Source organism: Mirounga leonina, unplaced genomic scaffold, assembly GCF_011800145.1.
Source record: "Mirounga leonina isolate KUSES-001 unplaced genomic scaffold, KU_Mleo_1.0 Mir_174, whole genome shotgun sequence".
Lineage (NCBI taxonomy): Eukaryota > Metazoa > Chordata > Mammalia > Carnivora > Phocidae > Mirounga > Mirounga leonina.
Window position 1 is genome coordinate 25430777 of NW_023270451.1, and position 13753 is coordinate 25444529.

At 37.7% G+C, this 13753-nt stretch overlaps 1 protein-coding gene across 1 annotated transcript; it reads right to left on the minus strand.

The window, feature by feature from the left end:
* Positions 1–10157: 10157 nt before the first annotated feature.
* RPA3 (replication protein A3) lies at positions 10158–13660 on the minus strand. Its single transcript, XM_035020634.1, has 4 exons — positions 13384–13660; positions 11985–12059; positions 11067–11175; positions 10158–10516 (listed from the first exon to the last, which is right to left on the minus strand). Exons 1-4 carry the CDS (start codon positions 13480–13482, stop codon positions 10434–10436), a joined length of 366 nt encoding a protein of 121 aa, XP_034876525.1. The 5' UTR covers positions 13483–13660; the 3' UTR covers positions 10158–10433.
* Positions 13661–13753: the final 93 nt, after the last annotated feature.

The window sequence follows — 13753 nt, forward strand, 5'->3', positions numbered from 1 at the left end:
AGTGTGGGTTCTTAGTATTCATCTTCTGTCTCAGTGGTTTCCTCTGTAGGTGAAATTATGTGTTTAGGGAGAGCAGAATGTCTCGTTCCCTGTTTTGAAGATACCTTTATATACTGTTAGGCCAAAGTGACTGAACTTGGCTGATTTGTTTAGAATGAAACCTACTGGAAATTTTACCGCCTGTTTACTTGAGGGCTAACTATTCAGGAGCAGATCTCTATTGCGAAGACTCTTTCATTTAACTTTTGAATAAGGAGTTTATTCACATGGTTCAGATGGTTTATTTCACCCTCATCCACTATCTTTGAGTTTCCCCCACACTATTCCTACCCTTGTGGAGTTAGAAATATGTCAGAGAGGTAGACAAATTCTAATGAAGTCTGACAGCACACTCAAGGTCTTCTCTTCTCATTATCAGTGATTCTTGGTAGGGTTGTAGGGTTCTGGAAGGGAGGGCATTTCAGAATCTTGCCTGAGAAGCTTCAGCTGTGAAATTTTAATATTTATCAAAGGAAGATTTAAAAAGATTGAGAAACAGTTAAAGGAATAAACTGCCATAGATGGAATAAAATGGTTCCTGGTCTTATATCTTGGAATCTCTATTGCAGTAATCACCCTTGTGTGTGGCCACCTCTTAGAGGTTACTTATATGAAAGTATATCCTGAAGTAGTTTAAATTTGGTACCTTGGCAACTTCTTACCAAAATGCATGGGTGAAAACTAACAGTAATACTTTCATCTGTACTGAATCTAGTAACTACCCATTTTCAGATTGTAACATATTGTCTATAATGGTAACATATTATTGCAATTACATGTATAATATATAAATGTAATTACTTATATACTGTTATAAATATCGTTATGCAATGTATATTGTAATATGTTGTGACATATCCAAGCCCTATATGAGTAAAACTCATTTGCATGTCTACATTCTTATATTATGGAAATGAGTAAGTTCATTTCTTAGTAACAAGTTTCCATAGCTCATAAACACTTAAATATGTGTATCTAAAGTTTCTCATCAGCACTTTTGAAGATTTTCCCTAAACAAAGCAACCTTTTTATTTTTCATGAAATCATTTTTCTATTTTAGCATACATTCCTTTTTCATTTTAAAGTCTGTAATCTTCATTATATAACCTGCAGGCTATATGAGTGAGGTAATCCACTCTCCCCTCTGCTGGAAGGGGGAATGTTTTCTTGTGCCACCATGTAATTTGCTTTGCAACAATTATTGCTATTCGTAACCAGATATAGTGATCACAGGACACATGTAGCTAGATTTAGAATCTGTTGAAAACAGGGAAGGCAGTATGACTGTTTCTAAATGTCATTGACTTCATGATTTTAACTCAAATATTTTTAAAGTTCAAATGCGTCAATCCAAATCATTCATTTCTGAAATGTACTTCAGATAAATCCCTCAGTGTTCATTGCAAATGGCTGACTTTATTATTTTATTTCCCCAAATCCCTGCAGTTTCCTAACTTCATTTCCAGTGAGATAATTTATCAGATGACTTATGTCTAGATCCTATTTTTAAAACTACAGAAGCCAAATGTCATGTATTCCAGGCGGTTTAGGGAGTCATACCTAGTGCATATGGTGCCATATAATCCTTTCCAGTCTTTTGATCAAGAAATCGTCAATGTATATGTAGCTCGTGTCTTTTACCAGTTGTAGATGAAATTTACAAGTGTTTCTTTGGCCCCTTTTTTTTCCTTCTTTTTCTTTTTGGCCTGTTCTTCCTTTAAGTACTGAAAGAATTAACTGCGAATCAGATTAAACAGGAAGCATTATTTTTGTTTAAGCTTTCTTAGGTATAGGTTTTGAGTCATATGTACTGATAATGTATATTCTCTGTATTGCTTAAAATGTTATTAAATTTGTATCTCAAATAATTTTAAGTTCTAAGTTAAAAGCTAAAGGAAGAAAAGCAACATAGGATATTTTATTCATCTTGGACTGTTATTTTTAAGTTTTCCTTAAGTAGGGCTAAAGCAGGATATTAGTGCCAGTTTTAGCAGATTAATGTTCCTGTGACATATGACAGTAATCAATTGTCTGTCCCATGCTACCTCCACTAGTAACTCAAGTTCACATTTGGAAAAGTCACATTGTATAAATTTATGATGAGAAAACAGGGAGAGGATAGAAGCCTTTGCAGCTGTCTTAAATTCTTTTTTTAGAAACAAGTGAGATAGAAATAAATATCGTATCTCATCCTGAGTTGTTTTCGTGACTTAATCATACTGCTGAGAGTGAAGGAAATTGCTCAGTGGGTCAATTCCTTTAGGTCACCAGGTTCCAAAAGAAAAAGAAGTCTACAAATTCCCCTGGTTTGGAAGCAATGATTTCTAATGCCTAGCTCCTCCCTTGGTCCACAGTATGTTCATCTGGAAAACATTTAGTCATTTCTGAGGAGATTCCAAAATGAGGCGGCCCCTGGTCCACTGTCTGCCTCTCATAAAAGGTCAAATACATAACTAACTAAGGCATAACATTTCTGAGCCATATGAAAGAAATAACTGACTCAGTGGGACCCTGATCACTTTTAAAGAATAACTTATCTCTTAAAGATGTATTCTCTCATCAAGCCCAATGTCTGCCCAATACTTAGAGCTTCTCAAAAGCTACAGAAAAATATTAAGATGTTTAAGTGAAATGTGACACTGATTTTGATTTTCTTATGGTTATGCTAAATTTGATACAATTTGACTTTAAATGGTCATTATGTATTAAGTGGAGTTGAGTTAATGAAAGCAAATATTAAGGCATAAATAATATTTAGTTCTTAAATAAATATCTAAGCTAAAAATATTAAAGGGCCTAGCATTTAAATCAGTAATTATTCAATAGAAGAATTTCTCCTTGCTGTTATCTTTCAAGATTTAGAGTGACAAGATACCAAGATCTTTCAATGAAACCATTCATTTAAACCTATTATTATTAAATAAACTATTGGCAGAAGACATGAACAGATACATTATCATAATATTTTATGGTGAGAGATTCTTCGCCAAAATAATTGGCTTATTTTCCTGGGTAGTATTTCAAACTCCTGTGAAAAATGAATAGTCTCTTTAAAACAGAGGCTAATTAAGTCACAATGTCATGTGTGGTCTTGCCAAAACTGTTACACTTACTGCTCATATATTTTCCTTTCTTTCAACTTATGGCACTCACTGAGAACTGTCTCAAATTTTCTCAACTTTGCATCTTAAATAATGCATCATATGAAATCCACAGAGATTGTTGTTCTTGAACTCCCCACCTACAGATATAATCATGTTGAAAAATTTTTTTCATATGTGAAAGCCACTATATTTCAGTCCAGATCTTCAAAAAAAAAAAAAAAGATGAGGAAATGCTACAGAACATAGTGCTCTGCTTCTAGCCTTTTATGTTATGTAAAGAAGAAACAATGGCATGCTAATGACAAATTTAATCTTGGCAGTCAAAATGAATGTATTACACTATAAATTGTTCATAGTGTACACCTCTGGTCTTAATTAGCCATCTCAGATCCTATGCTCTAGGTCAAATGGGGTCATAAAGAACGTAAGTGGCTTACCTCAAACCAACATCACAATTAAAAAGTAACTTAAAACATATGCTTTATTATTACTCTGGATTTAGCATCATCTTCTTAAGGATAACCTGTGGTATCAGGTTATTAATTTTCTTTCAGCAACAGATCAGAATCAAATTCCACGTGAATTATATAAGGGAGGAAACCAAATTGTAGTTTCACCAAATAGAACGTACAGAATTTGGTTGTTCATAATCATGGATTTCTTTGAATCCTTAGGCCAGTTAAATATTAAACAGCTCTGAGCCAGACACCTTTAGAGATTATGCTAAACTGCTACAGACTGAAATTTCAGAGGGTAGGGACATTATTTATATGTATCTTTAGCCCAGGACTTGACACAAAATGTTTATTGAGTATTAATACAGGTTAAAGGAATACCTTAAAAGACAACTTCAGAATTCTGTGAATTTAGTAATTATACTAGTTTATCACTCAAACCATTTAACTCACCCTATGAAGAGATACTTTTAGAGTTGTTTTAATTTTGCCTTTGTCAGATAAGGGAAAAAAGATCATTTGGAGAATATCTGTAAAATGACTATGAAGAAAGCCATTTTGTAGTTTGTCATCCTTCACATTAGATTCTGTGTGATATTCCTTTTAGAACTTAATATTAAGGAAAAGTTTGATTATCATAAAGAATTTAAGGCTATGAAAATTGTATGGCCTATTGTTCCTTCCTTTTCCTAGGTTCCCTGAACACCTGGAGCTAAATTTAACACCTACTAGTATTTCCTGTTGAGTGCGTTTGTAGTTGTTATGTCCTTTTTTGATATGTTTCCCTTTTTATTTTTGTATCCTAAATCTTTATAGAAATAAGTGTGATATATGTTTGTAATATCAGTGTTTTATCTTTTAAAAAAAGATTTGAGAGAGAGAGCTCACATGGGAGCTGGGGGAGGGGTATTGAGAGAGGGGAAGCAGACTCCACACTGAGTGCCGAGGGTGGAAGGTGGGGCTCGACCCCACGACCCAGAGATCAGGACCCCAGCAGAAACCAAGAGTGGGGCACTCAATCGACTGAGCCACCCAGGGACCCCTCAGTATTTTATCCTTAATCCTTATCTTCACTTGTTCATTGAGCTTTGAACATTCTTGATTACTCTTTGAAACGTTTCTACCTTGCCTTTCATGATACTCTTTCAGGGAGTAAATATTAGAGTGCATACTGAGCATCAGGCATCATTGGGGTCCTTCTCCTGACTCAATCATTCTCATGCTGCTGTTCCATAAGTGAACAGTTCCCTTGTGTCATTAGTTATGTGGTTTTCTCACTTTGTATGCTGTCCTTTGATTTAGGAACAGTCCCTTACCTGGAATTCTTGGGGCCAGATGTGCTTCAGAATTCAGAATTTTTGGATTTTAGAAAAAGTCATAGGATGCATCTGCCATTTGATGTTATGTAACACCCTCCCCAGAGGACAGCACCCTCTAATCAAACATACTAATATTTCTGCAGTGAAGCTTGTATTTACAGTAAGTGAGTTAAAGACTACAAGGAGCCTTACTACAATTCTTACTGGTTTGGGTGTCAAATGAATTTTGTCCTAAATTTAGGGAAAAGCTGTGTTTCAAACCATTTTAGATTTTGAAATCGCAGATGAGGGATGGGAAGATCTCTTAAACTCTAAGTATTTTAGGCAGGTTGTCTCTTAAATCTCTGTCTGATCCTACATTTCCAAATACCTTCTTGACATCTTCACTAAAAGGGCCTGTCAACTACTTAAATTTGTATTGAAGTGAACTTTTTGCCTCCTTGCCAACTGACCTTATCCTTGCCTCTTATTCTGTTCAGTTCCTAGCACTGAAGTCCTGTGGAATCTATTATAATATGTTCTGAACTTCTTGTCTTCTGTTCTTTGTCACCTCACCTATTAGGATTTAGGTCTTCGTTAGCTCTCTCCTGGCCTCGTTACTTCTCAAACCAGGCTGGATGGACTAATTTATTCATACGCTATGTTAGGCATTGAGAGATACCAGTAAGACAGGTTTTTTAGCTACAGGTTTTTCACTATAAACCTCTCCTTAGTGGGGAAGACTAACTAGAGGACTGGTTAAATAAACACTTGGCACAGTGGACATTTTGCAATCATTAAAAAGGATGAGATAATTCTATGTGTCAATTGCCAAGATATATTAAAGGAGAAATGCATGTTGCAGAACAGTATACTGAGGTCCTATAGACATTTATGTAGTCAAAGTTCTGGAAAGTTATCTACCAATCCATAGCAGTGTCTTTGGAGAGACAATGGAACTTTACTTTCTGATTCTTGAAGTGTTTAAATATATATGCAGTAGTCCCCCCCGCCCTTATCCACTTCGTTTTCTGTACTTTCAGTCACCTGCAGTCCAGAAGCAAATGATTCTCCTTTTGATATATCCTCAGGTCAATAGTAGCTGAAGGCTATATCACAGTGCCTATGTTATTCACCTCATTTCATCTCACCACATCATCACAAGAAGGGTGAGTACAGTACAATAAGATATTTTGAAAGAGACCACATTCATGTAACTTTTATTACGGTATATTGTTATAATTGTTCTAATTTATTATTAGTTATTGTTGTTAAACTCTTACAAAGCCTACTTTATAAATTAAACATTTTCATAGGTATGTGTGTATGTATGTATAGGAAAAAACAGTATAGTTAGGGTTTGGTACTATGTGAGGCATCTTCACTGGAGGTCTTGGAACATAGTCCCCATGGATAAGAGTGGGGGACTACTCTGTGTGTGTTTGTGTGTGTACATACAAAATATGTATTTATACTGTATAAATATAATTAATGTAATGTTATATAAATTTATCTGAAAATTAAAAAGACTATGAGCAAGTTAAGTGTGATAAGAGGTATAAAGAAAGGAATATAACGTAAAGTAACTTAACTCTGCTTGCCTGTTAGGGAAGCTTAGAGAATGTTTTTCTTTCTGGACATTCCAGTCAGAGCAAAGAGCAAGTTCAATGGCACCCAGATCTTAGAGGGTCTAGTGTGTTCCAGGAACAGCAGATCAGTACTGGATGGATGGTAGTTTCAAGGGGGAGAAAGATTTGGTCTGAGGTGAGATGTAGTCAGATTGTGAAGGGCAACTACTAATTGGAAATTACCTCATGTAGTCAGTGGGGAACCTGAGGAGGTTCATTATTTTTCAAGTGCACTTTTTATTGGGGAACCTGAGGAGGTTCATTTTTTTTAAATGCACTTTTTATTGTGGGGGAATTTTAGATTTACAGAAAAGTTGTGAGATAGTAAAGTTCTTGTGTAACCCCTCCCCCAGAGTTTGTCTCCCTTTATGCTCTCTTTCCTTATCATGGTACATTTGTCAAAACTAAGAAACCAACCCTGGTATATTACTGTAAACTCCAGCCTTTATTCAGATTTCACCAGTTTTTCCTTTGTCTTTTTCTGTTCCAGGAGCCAATCCAGGCTTAGTCTTCTCTGTGAGTTTCTCTTTTCTTGTTTCTCATGACCTTGACAGTTTTGACGGGTGATCAGACAGTTTGTAGAATATCCTTCAATTTGGGTCTGATATTTTCTCATGATTAGCTGGTGTTAAGGGTTTTTGAAAAAATACCAGAGTGGCGAAGAACCTTTCTTACCACATTAGAGGGCTCATGATCTCTGCCTGTCATCACTGCTCATACTAACCTTGATCACTTCATTAAGGTAGCAGTGGCCAAGTTTCCCAACTGTAAGCTTCCCAGGAAGTTTTCCCCTTTCCAGCCTTCTCTTTTCTGTGAACTTTATAGTATGATGGTTAGAACTGATGTTAAATGCAGCTGTATTGGCTGGGAAGACCAGAGAGCCGGGAAACTGGAAGGCCATTTACAGTTAGGGCTGTTGTAATAGTTCAAGTGGGTGTGTCAGCTGTCTGAATTTGCAGGGCCAGTGGCAGTGAAAAGGACTGGAGATACTCAAGCTTTTCTGGGCAATGGGGTGGCTTATGGTAGCTTTAGAGGAAAAAGACCAAATCAGAACCACAATGAGATACCACTTCACACCCAGTGGGCTGGCAGAATCAAAAAGTCAGATTATAAGTGTTGGTGAGGATGTGGAGAAATTAGAATCCTTAAACACTGCTGCTAGGAATGTAAAATGGTACAGCCACTTAGGAAACGTTTGGCAGTTCTTCAAAAACTTAAGCACATTTACCATTTGGTCCAGCAGTTCCACTTATAGGTATATATCCAAGAGAAATAAAAAATATGTACACACAAAAACTTAACACACGAATGCTCATAATAGCATTATTCATTATATCCAAATGGTGGAAACCACCCAAATTTCCAAATGATGAATGGATAAAAAGTGGTATATCTGTACAGTGGAATATTTGGCCATAAAAAGGTTGATGAAGCACTGATATATGTTACAAACAGATGAATCTTGAAAACATGCTAAGTGAAAGAAGTCAGTCACAAAAGATCACATATAATTCCATTTCTTTGAAATGTCCAGAATAGGCAAATCTGTAGACAGAAGGTAGATCAGCGGTTTCTTGGGGTTAGGGGGTGGTTGTGGTGGTGGAGGGATTGGGCCATGATAGGTAAAAGGTACAGGGTTTCTTTGGGGTGATGAATGTGTTCTAAAATTGATTATAATGATAGTATACAACCCTGAATATACCTAATAGCAACTGAATTGTACAGTTGAAATAGGTGAATCATATATGTGAATTATATCCTGATAAAATTATTACCAAATCAGGGAACACATGGGGGGCTGCACACATTCAAGCTACACTCGTTGAAGCTAAAGTGTTGGTGGGATATCCAGGTGCAGACGTTGAGCAGCTCAGAAGTGAGGTTGGGACTGGAGATATGGCACCATAAATAATTAGTAGAAAGGATTCACTTGATGGAAAGCAAGATATCCTATTCATTTAGTCCAATTTATTAAACATCGTAGTTCAAGGGAATGTTTTAAGCAGGACATCTTTAACATTTTAATAGCACAGAATTGTCGGAGGTTAACACAACTGAGGACGGACTCCTTCTCTGGCTTCAAGACAACACTGTTGAGACTGGCTGATGTTCCTCCTAAACCTAAATCTCAACTATAATGGTCTTTACTTTGTATGTTTTACCGTAAGTGGCTATGGCAATGTTCCTTAAGTAATTTGTAGAATGTTTTGGGATAAAAGTTGAAATTGAGGATATTATCTATTTCAAATTTTGTACACCCAACATGGGGCTTGAACTTACAACCCCAAGATCAAGAATCACATGCTCTATCAACTGAACCAGCCAGGTGTCCATAAAATAAATATTTTTGTTATAATTTATAATCTAAATGGATTTGGAATTAGTTTATTTCCTAACTGAAGAGAATGAGTTAAGTCATAAAACTCGACTGGCCATTAAGTCACCAGTTATTCTGCTTTACTCTCTATCCTACACTTGTCAAATCCCTACCTGCCCATCCCCAGCGTTACTTAGTGGTATGAAGTACAAGTACAGGAATTTCATACTAAGAATGACAGTTAAAAGGAAGAAAAAAAGGGTGCCTGGGTGGCTCAGTTGGTTAAGCGACTGCCTTCAGCTCAGGTCATGATCCTGGAGTCCCGGGGTCGAGTCCCGCATCGGGCTCCCTGCTCGGCAGGGAGTCTGCTTCTCCCTCTGCCCCTCACCCCTCTCATGCTCTTTTTCTCATTCTCTCTCTCTCAAATAAATAAATGAAATCTTTAAAAAAGAAAAAAAATCCAATGATTTCATCAACTGTTCTAATGATTAGATATCCCTTATTTAGCATTAGTAAATGTGGTTTCAAAATCCTGAGAAAGAGGTCCTGTGATGATTATTTTATATGTCAACTTGACTGAGCTAAGGGAAGGAAGCCCAGATATCCAGTAAAACATTATTTCTGGGTGTGTCTGTGAGGGAATTTCCAGAAGAGATTCGTGTCTGAATCAGTAGGCCCCTACCAAAGAGGTGGGTATCATCCAATATGTTGAAAGCCCAAACAGAACAAAAAGGTGGAGGAATTTGCTCTCTTCCAGATCTGGGAGGTCCACCTCCTCCAGTTGTCAGACATTGGAGCTCCTGGTTCTTGGGCCTTCAGACTCTGGGATTTACACCAGTGGCCTCCCAGTCTTCAGGTCTTCAACCTTGGACTACAAGTTACATCAGCTCCCCTGATTCTCAGACCTTGAGACTCGAACTGTATTATCGCACCGATTTTCCTGGTTCTCTGGCTTAGAGATGAGTGATCCTGGGGACTCCTTGGCTTCCATAACCACATAAGCCAATTCCTGTAACAAAATCTTACATATAGTTCTGCTATATATGGTTCTTTTGGTTCTGATTCTCTGGAGAATTCTAATATAGGTACTCACAAATTATAAAAGATAAAGGATTCTGTTTGCTTTTTTAATCATTTTTTTCAGAGTGTCAAGGAAATAATTAACATAATGTAGCTTATGAGGTAGCAAGTAAATTCTTTACACATGTGGCCCTGGATTTCATTTGGTAGGTCTAAGTTCTGACCTTACAGCTCTGAAGATTCCAAGTTTGAGTTTGAATACATGACTAAAAGAATAAGAATGAAATGATCAACAGTATGTCCCATTTCAGCCTTTATTAATAAAACAGAAAACTAAACTCAAGGCAACTGCTTTGTTCTTGCTTCTGATCTGACCATATACAGAAGTGTTCTTTATAAGCACTTAACTTTCAGTATACAGACAGGTTCCATCAAAAGTGGGATATTGCAGTATCTAATAAGGTTAGGTAAATGAAATTAAAAGGAGAACAAATTAAATATGAAAAATCACAGAAGTCTCCCCCTCAAATATCAGGGGCTTCCTATGACAGTCTTCAATGTGTTCATCAAGATCAATCATATTGCACAACCCCCAAAGGAAAAAACTGAGGGAACTCATGGGTAATTTTCATAGCTTCATTGTATAGTCCAAGATCTGAGGAAAAAAAACATTTTAGCAAACATTTAATCTACAATGGAAAGATGTAACATCATTTATGATCTAAAAGATTTCCACCTCTTTCTCTTTTCTTTCCCTTTTAGAGATCAACTTATTTTCACAACCTGTCTTCTAAAACAGGGATCATCATAGCTATTTACCTGTGGCTCTAAAAAATAAAAGACATGGGGTATAGGCAACTATTCATTTTGATATCCATTGTACAGGCGGTTCTCGCTTGGTTTTAGGTGTTATGCATTATTTGATGCTTTTGATGCATAAGTTTAAAAAACTACTAATATTTTTGTTTGCCATATGTTTTAAGTTTCTCTTCCCACAAATACTAACCTTTACTGAGTTTCCTACATATACAAGCATTACTTAAAAGCGGGCCAAAATGTTCTCCCATTTTCCTTTGGGATCAGAAAATTTTATAGAAATTGAAAGATGGCAGGACTGAGACTCAAGACCAAGACATCTCAAGAAGAAGAAAATAATTTTCCTCCTAATTACATGAAACTACTTAATACTAGAATGTTTTATTTACCAAAAGGATGGTTATCTTCTTTAAACTGGACATATGATGCACACATAATGGTTGCCTTGGCCGTTACTCTTCCAACTACTTCCACGATTCCAGAGATTTCTTCATCAAGCTAACACAAAGAACAAATTGTCAACTTGGTGTTGTCATATTTCTAGTTGATAACTTGGAAAATGTTTAAGTTGAAAACAAAATCACTTAAAGATAATGAGAATGTCCAGCATTTCTATAAGGACCCACTGAAAAGAGCCTTCTATGCATCTTGTGCAGTATATTCTGTATATATTAACCAAACAGCACATGGATTTGTCTTCAAAAAAAAACCAAGAAAATTTTTTTGAGTACAATAAATGTAAAATATAAAAACAAGTGATAACTAAAAGTACATGTAAATAAAAACAGAAAATAGAATTTTAAAAATGTAAAACTCTTGAGGAAAGAAAAAGTGACTTAAAAGATTTTTTGGGGGGGGCGCCTGGGTGGCTCAGTCGTCAAGCGTCTGCCTTCGGCTCAGGTCATGATCCCAGGGTCCTGGGATCGAGCCCTGCATTGGGCTCCCTGCTCCGCGGGAAGCCTGCTTCTCCCTTTCCCACTCCCTCTGCTTGTGTTCCTTCTCTCGCTGTGTCTCTCTCTGTCAAATAAATAAATAAAATCTTAAAAAGAAAGATTTTTTTTTTATGTGATTTTATGGTCTTTCATAGGAATAGAAATTGTTACCCAGTTAAGGGATGTATTACAAAATCATGGAGCCCAAAGAATGTAGAAATGTAAAGGGATATATAATGTAAGAAAGAGGACAAAAGTTTAATTTTAGAGCAGGGAAGTTTTGTAAGCTGGTCCTTTATACATCCACTCCAAGAATCAGAAACATCAGCAAGATGAATTAATTACAAGAGACACAGAATTAATACTTAAACATACGGGCTCCATCAACTCAATGGTTCCATTTTTGCCTTCTCCATCTGAAAGAATAAACATTTTTCCAGTGGGATGAATCTAAAAAAGAAACACAAGATTAAAAAAACCCACATAAACAAAACAAACTTTAAAATCTCATTAAAATAAAAATACTGTAAGTTTGACTGAAGATGAGCAGATTGACCCAAACATACTTAGTCAATGCACACAAAGCAATTGTTTTTGAACAATTTTGTTTAAATTATAATCTTGTTACCGTATCTGGTCAAGTGACAGTTAAATGTGAATTTCAGATAAACAGTACTTTTTGGTACAAATATGTCCTATATTTTCATTTGCTAAATCTGGCAACCCTGCCCTAACAACAAATTAAAGGGGGTCCATACTGTCTAAAAGTGAGATCTACTAGCACTCATGATTTAAATAGTACATATTCCACCAGAGGGTATGTTTTAAAAATTAAGCTTGATGGGGACACCTGGTTGGCTCAGTCCTGGCGCGTGCCACTCTTGACCTCAGGGTTGTGAGTTTGAGCCCTACCTTGGGGGTAGAGATTACTTTAAAAAAAAAAAAAATTAAGCATGATGAAGTAAAGAGAACTGGTTGTCAGAAGATTTGGGTTCTACTACTGTTAGCTGTAAAGAGTGCACTCAGATCTGGTTTGAAGGCCAGCTTTGCTATTTGCTGTCGCCTTGAGCAGTTAAACGTACACCACTCCTACCCAGTTTCCCTACCCCGAAGTCAAATAACACCTATTTAAGGAAGAGGATGTGTGGCTGAAATGAACTACTAAGGCTTTATAGTTGTTTGTTTTTGTTTTTTTCTCCCCTCAGCTTTCCCGGCTCACTGACTCCGAAACTTTGGGCCTGCTTCTCATCAGTGGAGTGAAGATGCTGCACTCTGACACTGGCATGAGAACACAGACTGCTATAGGGTCTGAAAGGGACAATCGAAGAATGTTTATGGCGAAGTGACTCTAACGAGAATACGAAGTTTGAGAGCCAAAATTGCATGAGAAGGAAACTAGAAAAACAGCAGTTGCCAAGTCTGGCTAAACTAAAAAATCAGGAGGTAGATGTGTGAATCAGGTCTATAATTCTCTTTTTGTAAATACAAAGAGGAGCCAGAGTGGAGGACGCTAGAATTTAGAACGGAGCGCATTCGAAAACGTCACGATTCCGCGCCATAAAAGTGGCGCCAAAATGGGGCTGCAGCGGCTAAAAAGTGTGCAGAACGTCCCCTTGTGTAAAACGAAGCAACTGGGAGCGCAGTGATGCTCTAAGGCCTGTCCTCCTCCACCGTCCCTTACCACCCTGAGGCTGCCACCCCGGCGGTCACGGGGCCCCTCCCCCCCGCCTCGCCGGCTACAAAGCAGGGAGTCCAGGGCGGCGACGGCGCGCACCTTTTCCAGCCTCCCTACGAAGCAGACCGGCCGGTCGATGAACTGAGCTAGCATGCTGGCATTGACGCGCGACCTGGGCAACTCCATGACATCCACCATGGCTGCGGTGCGAGACCTGCGGCCGGCAGGAAACACACTACTGAAATTCTGCGCCCCGCGGCGTCTATGGGGCAGAAGATGCCGGCACCAATCAGCGGAGACCAGCTCTCTCACTCCACCAATAAAACGCGCGGAAATCGCGATCGAAATCGCGCAGTCCCCGAAACGGACAGCGCAGGGAGGACTGCTTCCGGAAGTGGGGATCGGCTGCTTAGTGACGCGCGGCGTCGCGGAAGTCGCCCGTGTCCTCCGCAGAGTGGGAAGTGGAGGC

Bases quoted from the DNA above. Each gene is read 5' to 3' on its own strand.
- RPA3 (XM_035020634.1), bottom strand. From the start codon at position 13,482: ATGGTGGATGTCATGGAGTTGCCCAGGTCGCGCGTCAATGCCAGCATG. The intron at 12,060-13,383 runs GTGCGCGCCGTC...TTTCTTTTTTAG, and splicing joins TCGTAGGGAGGCTGGAAAAG to ATTCATCCCACTGGAAAAAT. The intron at 10,517-11,066 runs GTAAATAAAACA...TTTTTTCCTCAG, and splicing joins AGAAGATAACCATCCTTTTG to ATCTTGGACTATACAATGAA.